The 8,132-nt window shown below is 31.9% G+C and overlaps 1 protein-coding gene and 1 non-coding gene across 2 annotated transcripts; one reads left to right on the top strand and one right to left on the bottom strand.

Moving 5' to 3' along the window:
- Positions 1-1,382: 1,382 nt before the first annotated feature.
- On the bottom strand, positions 1,383-1,455 carry TRNAV-AAC (transfer RNA valine (anticodon AAC)). The gene has a single exon. It is a non-coding gene; the product is annotated as a tRNA-Val (tRNA).
- Positions 1,456-2,475: 1,020 nt separating this feature from the next.
- Positions 2,476-8,132, top strand: Sap-r (Saposin-related). The gene is made up of 14 exons (XM_067358835.1): positions 2,476-2,704; positions 3,543-3,645; positions 3,854-4,214; positions 4,603-4,905; positions 4,977-5,165; positions 5,242-5,361; positions 5,451-5,717; positions 5,809-5,940; positions 6,009-6,176; positions 6,268-6,487; positions 6,591-6,905; positions 6,983-7,125; positions 7,195-7,419; positions 7,501-8,132. The coding sequence occupies exons 1-14, from the start codon at positions 2,665-2,667 to the stop codon at positions 7,546-7,548; spliced, it is 2,634 nt and encodes an 877-aa protein (XP_067214936.1). The 5' UTR covers positions 2,476-2,664; the 3' UTR covers positions 7,549-8,132.

Here is an 8,132-nt window from a genome sequence, read left to right as displayed (position 1 = left end):
ACACTGCCGTGTTAAGTTTCTTGATTTATCGTTCTCACGTTGGCAGATGTTGTCTACGAATATTTACGGTGGCAAGAAATTGCGATCAGAACATATATAACTAACCATGTTTCCAAGGATATACAGAAAACATATTTTAAATTAGCTTCAAATGTTCAAGCTTGATTTGTAACATAACCAATAAAAAAAAAAAATTGTATAAATTTTAATGCAGAGAGAAGAAATATTTAATAGATCATTAGAATATATGTATAGATCTTTGCAAGAATGGTATTTTTATATTTTTAATTAGTGTACAACTTTTTTCCATTATTTTAGGTATTATATATAAATATTGCATCGGAAAAGATGTTTACTTATTCTGACAAATCTGAGTTCCATAACAAGTTTTACACCCAGTTTAAAAATACTATAGTATTGAATATCCTGCGAATATCTTTCATTAATATACATACCAAGATGAAAAACAGCAGCTCTAAATATATCTAATTGAATTCTTCACTAATTGGCTTCAATTAAAAACTTTACAAACACGCTTCATTAGCATACTCCTTCGTATGAAATATGGCGCTATACGATGAAGAAGCTGCTATCTGTAGGCAACTAGGGAAATTAAATGTTCTTGAGTTCAGAAGATAAAAAAGGATACTGATAATACAGTTTTCAATATTATTGATAGACGATAAATAAACATTCTGAATTTCTATTTTATTCTAAACTATGCTGGTAAATGGATATAATGAACTTATTTATAATAAAAAGAAATTTATAAAACCTACTAAATGATAAACTTAATGGGACAGATAAAAGTTTCTCAAATTCTTGTTGTTTATAAGTGAACCAGATATCACTGGTTATTTTTATATGTAAAAGTTTCAAGATTGCAGAAACACTAGTAGAATATAAAACTGAGATTACTTAAATTGGGACATATTCTATTCCACTACATCATTATTGCATGTAAAAGTATAGAATTTAATTATATTAACAAACAATTGTTTAATCCACAATTTATCAATTGTGATAAATTTATCAATTGTGATAAATTTATCAATTGTGATAAGTTGATTGATATTTAATTTCTTTGTATGATAAAGAAAGAAAGAGAATTTCAAAGTTCCCAAATATATCATGTATTTGTATATAATAAGACCACATATTTTTAAAAATTCATTTCATTTGTGACAAACTTCTTATTTAAAAAAAATAAATATTTGTCAATTTTTTGAATAGAAATAATTAAAATAATAATATTGGATTCAACGTGCTGTTGTGTACAATTTTCCAATCTTATTGCTGAACAATGTCTTTTAAAGTTATATTAAATCCTTATTTATGAAAAAATCCAAAAATAAATTAAAAATATAATTAAAACAAAAAAATGTTTCCGCCCGGGATCGAACCGGGGACCTTCCGCGTGTTAGGCGGATGTGATAACCACTACACCACGGAAACTTGCTTGGACTAAGTTCGTATTATACATGTGTTCTGTAGGATGATTTTCTTGATTATGTAGCAAATATGACATGTTATTTATGGCTTGACCTTATGACCGTTGCTGACAAATAACGCAAAAAAATATTACTGCCTGAAATACATCGCTGTAAAAACATTATGTAATTCGTAATGCACATATAGCATAATATGCGTGTAACATCATAATTTAAATATCATTAACATTTAATATTCTGTCATTATTTACTATTAATAAATTTTATAAACATCGTGATAAGAATCATTTGAACAGCTGATTCACAGGTCAATCAGTCGATTACGTATCAGTCGATTACGTATCAGTCGATTAAACTTACCGGAAAACTTGCTTGTATATCAAGAAATTATTCGTGTTTATGTACGTTTGATCAAAACATTATAGATTATTTCACACTTCCTCGATAAAATCCTCGATAAAATTGTATCGATATAGAATCAAAGCGGAAAAATATCATCGCATTTCGTCATCGATCGTAACACTTCACTTTCCTATGTAAATATTATTCCATTTCGCAATTCCAAACGCATATTTATAAGCTATTTCTAACGATAAGTTTGAAAAATTTCAAATCTCACATACTTATATTAAATTAGACTCAAATTTGAATTATAATAGTAATTTTATATATATTGAAATAACAGTCAAAAAAAGATTGTGAAACGGACATAATTTTTCTCATTCAAATGCCGATATTTTATCTATGACATAGAATATCGTGCTCATTAAATTATCATTAAATTAAATAGTCTTCTAAAAGTTTTAGAGGATAAAATTCTAGAAGAAAAAATTTTTGTTTCTGCTAGATAGTGTCCTGGAATGAAATGTGTCATTGGATATTGCGATAATTCGGCAGTGTGTGCATGCATACGTGTATGCTGATGAATTGGTGTGAACACTGTAAGCATCAGGCGAGCGCTACCGAGTATTGCCGAAGAAGCATTGTTCATCGTCGATCCGCATCGAGACGAGAAGTGTTTTCGGGGAAGCAACGTTTTACCGTCCACGTCCAACGTTAGTGCTGATCAGTTGAGCGTCATCAGTGGATAAGATTGTCATTTTATTGTGGACTACGCATAGTCAAGTACGCGAATTCAATTGCGCATTATTGCCGCAGATCGTCGTTACTTCGACTTCGGACTGGCAGTCGACGATAGAGCCTTCAAGAAAACATGAAGGAGATCTTAATCGCGCTCAGCGCGATTCTAGCTGGTGAGTTATTCACGACACACGACCAATATCTCATTCGTTGTGAAACTTTTTTTCTTTGTTCGTACGCAACGACATTTTTCTCAACGAGACGTCATGTCGTATGTTATTTGACGCTTGATTATTTTGACGTTCGTCACGACCTTTTTTCTAATGCGCACTTCTGTTTGGAATGTTACGGTTGGCAGTACGCGTTCGCACGCGTACTTCAAAGTGTTGATTTTGTAAACAATTTAATATTAAGCTTTACCTGTAGCGTATATAACAGCTTCTGATTTTATCGGATATTTCCTGCTGCCTTTACTATGGAATTTCACTTTCTACACAGGCTCTTTTTTTTTTTTTGTTCATTCGTTTTCTCTGTCTCGCTCCCATGCTTTGTCTTTCTTGCGTCGCCGGCTGATTATGTTTCATTACTCATTGCAAAGGAACTTTGGTTTCTAGGATGAATAGAATGACTCAGTTAATTTGAACTTGCAATTTGCTAATATTGCTGAATATTGTCGGAAATTGATTGTAATAAAGGGTCTGATAATGGCTTCCGATATATCAGTTGTATGATAATTATGTGTTTATGTAAGATTGTCTTGAAATAGTATATGATTGAGTTTATCTGCTTTTATGAATCAAATAAGGCTATCAGAATTCACAAGAGACCTCTGACACTTCCTGTATTATTTACATTATCACTATTTTAAGTTATTAAGTTGTTGAAAACAATCAGGCATACTTTTTGAGCTCTTTGTCTTTTTTATCTTTATGACTTTCAACTTTGTATAAAGAATGCAATATTGATAAAGTGAAAGCAAAAAATTATATGCATGTTCCTTTTACTTTTCAGTATCTACAGCTAGTGTGATTATAACAGCTGGATCAACAGATGAGCCTCTTTTGGGAGCAAATGAATGTACATGGGGTCCAAGCTACTGGTGTGAGAATCTAAAGTAAGTTTTGGTAGTTATTTATATAACATTCTTAACAAATCTCTTGTTAAAAATATGCATGCAATGTATGATTATTTTATGATAGAATACTTGAAATATCAAAATTCTGATTTTTGTAAAACAGGTTTTATCTTAATTAAATATTTATCATGGTAATGTCTGTAAGATGTGATAATACTGATTGTATTTATATTATTGTTATTAATAGGACAGCTAAGGGATGTAGTGCTGTCAAGCACTGTATTCAACGTTACTGGGAGCAGATGGAAGTTCCAGAAGATAATGATAGTGTATGTGGTATTTGTAAAGATATGGTGAAACAGGCGCGGGATCAGTTAGAGAGTAATCAAACTCAACAAGATCTAAGAGATGTTTTCGAAGGTAGCTGCAAATTGATCCATGTCAAACCAATTGTGAATGAATGCATCAACATTGTGGATCAATTTATCCCTGAACTTGTGGAAACTTTAGCATCTCAAATGAATCCATCTGTTGTTTGCTCTGTTGCTGGACTTTGCAACAATGCTCACATTGATAAAATGCTTTCACAGTACGAGACACCGGAAAAGGTAAAAATTAACCTTGTAGTTTCAGACTTATTTTTTAAATATTTTCTTATTCAGCAAAAATTATTTAACGTTATTTTTCAAAATGAATCAAATATCCTTCAGTCGTTATTGAATGACCTATTGATACATTCGTACATGCATTTATATTTATCACTTTTAAGTATTTCGAAATAATTTGTGAGATTAGATTATTTACTTATTCTGTTATAAACAACGCCTTAGTAATATTTTCACACATGCTTATACTTATCGTTTCATTTAATTAATTAATCCAATAAAATTTATAAATGTTAAATTTTTATATTTGGTAAATAACAGACAAAGAATATTATGTATCAATATGATTGGCGAAATAATCATTGACAAAGAATACGTGTTTTATTTTTAGAGAGATGAAACAAAGATTTTATTGAAGAATGACGAACTCGAACCTGATGAGTGTACTAAATGTTACACAATAGCAAAGTATATGGAAAACAAATTACACCACACAACGCGGGACAATATGCTCCGGCAGTTTTTGAATATTTGCGGTCAATTTAGCTCTTTTTCGGATGCCTGTTCGGCCATTATTGTGACTCATTTTAATGATATTTACGATCATCTGCAGGATAATTTTAATGCGAACAATATATGTCACTTATCAGGCCAGTGCAGCGACAAATACCATAAACACGAAGATACAGATGCAGTAAGTATATTTAATTATATTTTATGTAAAAACTAACTGTGTTTTTTTTTAATGTATGTTATGACGAATAGGTTCCAAAAGTGGAGATAACACCACTGTCAAGCGTGGGTATGGTAGACGTTACCGACGATCTTCCATGCAAACTTTGTGAACAGCTTGTGGGTCATTTGAGAGATCTTCTGGTTGCAAACACAACAGAGATAGAATTTCAACACGTTCTTTTAGGTCTTTGTAAACAAACGAAATCTTTTGCTGATGAGGTTTGTAGTATAAATGTAATGAAGTCATTATATTATGCCATAGATATTTAGTACTAATTGAAACTAACTTTTTCAGTGTAAAGCTATAGTTGACGAATATTATCCACAAATTTACGAATATCTTACAAAAGGACTTGACAGCAGTCTTGTCTGTCAATTGTCCGGAATTTGTCCCAGTCCTGGGAAATTTAATCAAGTAAGGATATATTATTGAGATAAATAATGTATCTTTCATAGGAATTCGAACAAAATTTGCTATATTTTATTTTGGATTTTGTGTTAAAGGGACCAATTTGGCCTTTACTCCCGGAAGAGGCAGCAAAAATAGGATTAAATATGGTGAAAAGCAGACAACAACTAAGGGAAGCTGAAGTTGCCATTGGCAAGGAGCGTCCGAAATCGGAAGCTGAAGAAATGCAATTGCCAATTGAGAGAATGATGCCTTCTGCTTTGCTGCAAGGAGGTGGAGGTGTTAATGGAAAAGTAACATGTGCGCTATGTGAATATGTATTGCATTATATACAAGACAGTGCTACAAATCCTGCAACCGAGGTAATATATGTTAAAATATTAAAGTTTTAAGAATATAATATATATAAGTTTATGTAAAAATTATATTTATATGAATTTATTAAAATTTCAGGAAAGAGTGAAAGAAGCCCTGCGAACAGTATGTAAAAAATTCTCTTCTTTTGAAGGTAAATGCGAAGAATTTGTAAGTACTTACGGGGATGCAATTGTGGCTATAATCGTACAGGAAATCGATCCATCACAGGTAAATATTTTTTTTTATATTTAAAACATAATTAAAAATCACACTAAAGTAACATTCAATCGTTTAAGGTGTGCCCTATGATACATGCATGTCCATCGGAGGCATTTTTAGACATGTTGAAAAAAATTCCTAAAGGTTTCACCATTGAGGAAGAAGTACAGGATAAGCCAAATTGCCCACTTTGTCTTTTTGCTGTAACGCAAGTCTATGATGTTATCAAGAATAACAAAACTGAGGTATTATTCTTGATATTTGCCTATATTTGCCACCTATATTTGCGACACACGCAATGCAATTCATGCATTTAATGCAACGCTTCTATTATAGGCTAACATTGAAGCTGAATTGGATAAATTATGTAACCACTTGCCAAAGAGCTTGACTGATCAATGTACAGATTTCGTGAAGGCATATAGCAAGGAACTCGTGGAGATGCTACTTGCAGACTTGACACCTCAGGAAGTATGCACTTATCTTAAATTGTGCGACCCATCCAAAGATACGGGCCCGAAGCAAAATTATATTTCTGAGAAGGATGGAGAAATACGTGAGTTATTTGTGCACAGTTTACAGTTTATATCGAGTGAAGCGAATTTGTGACAAATATATCTACAAAAAAATAACTGCTTTATTTTTTAAAAATATTTCAGTAAGCAATGAGATACCTAAATATCCATTACACATATTTCAACCTACAAGTATTTTAGACGATGGAGTGTGCATAATTTGTGAATTTGCGATGCAATATATTGATAAAGCAATCGGCAACAAAAAGACGCGAGATAAAATTGAAAAGGCGGTGCACGGTGTATGCAATCATCTACCAAAGACTGTTTCCGAAGAATGCAATCACTTTGTGGATGAATATGCTGACGCTTTAATTAGCGTTCTTTCAGAAGATGTCAGTCCTAAAGAAGTTTGCAGCATGATTAACCTTTGCAAGACCAGCATGGTACAAATTCAAGGTACAAAAAAACTAAAAAAATTAATTTTACTATTACAGCCAGAATATTATATGCGGAAACATATTTATTTATTACAGAATCCATAACGGAATGTGCCTTATGTCGAGCAATTATATCAGAAATTGATAAGCTAAGTAATTCAGCTGTTGCGCGTGATGCTAAAATCGAGGCAATTGTCGGAAAAGTATGCAAGTATCTTCCAGTGAATAAACAAGATAAGGTAATATTTTGTTATTTCACAACTTTCCAAGAGCCAATTATTTGAAGCTAATTAATTGAATATATACAGTGCGACAGGATGATAGAAATTTACGGGCCGAGTATGATAAACATGCAGAAAAGTAATGTGGAAAGTGAAAAAATGTGCAACAAAATGGCTCTGTGCTCTCCCAATGATTATTTTGCAATGTCATTCAAGAGCTCACGTGTAATGCGATCCATCCCAGAGCTCAAGAAGTGCACATGGGGCAAATCATTTGTATGCGGAAATGAGGAAGTAGCTAAACTTTGCAATGTACGTATACGAATGCACGAGACTGCATTATTAAAGATTAATGATGAAACAATATTTTTTTAAATATCTGTTTTGAATTAGGTCACGAAGCAATGTGAAGATTACCGCAAGAGTGGTGAAGTTGTGTAAGTCGTATCAATTGCGGGCGACACGATTGTAAATTAAAAGCAAGCCTAACAACAATGCAAAAGAAGAGTGATGTGCTGCGCTCCGTGATTGGAAGTTAGACTTTTGGAGATTTTAACCGTAGCGAATAGACTATTTCATGTTACAATATATAAATAATATTCTTTTTTTATAATAATCTCTGCTATATGGAAGCATTGAAGTAATGTCGTATAAAAGCGATAAACGCTATGCGATCTTCCTGAACCAAATATTACGCATAGTTTGCCATACATTAAATTATATTGATATTGTACAATTGTTTTCTTTAATAGCGTTGCAAGAATTCCTTTTCTCTAGCTATGTAAAAAGCTCTTTTATAATACACAATACGGCAATATTAAAAGAACATAAATCTCATGTTTATGTATCTTTTTTTTTAAATATTCATCAAAGATCTGTTACTTTACTCGGAGGTCAACTGTGATAATGATAAAATGAAAAAAATGCATGTAACTGCTTCGGTGATTATACACTTATTCTTTAATGATTGAGATATAATTTGTATTTCTTTTCAATAAAAATATTCAACTGAGAAAACTTTCAAA

Source organism: Linepithema humile, chromosome 7 (genome assembly GCF_040581485.1).
Source record: "Linepithema humile isolate Giens D197 chromosome 7, Lhum_UNIL_v1.0, whole genome shotgun sequence".
In the NCBI taxonomy this organism is placed as follows: domain Eukaryota; kingdom Metazoa; phylum Arthropoda; class Insecta; order Hymenoptera; family Formicidae; genus Linepithema; species Linepithema humile.
The sequence above is the reverse complement of the archived record's forward strand: the minus strand, read 5'-3'. Positions and strand labels throughout refer to the sequence as shown.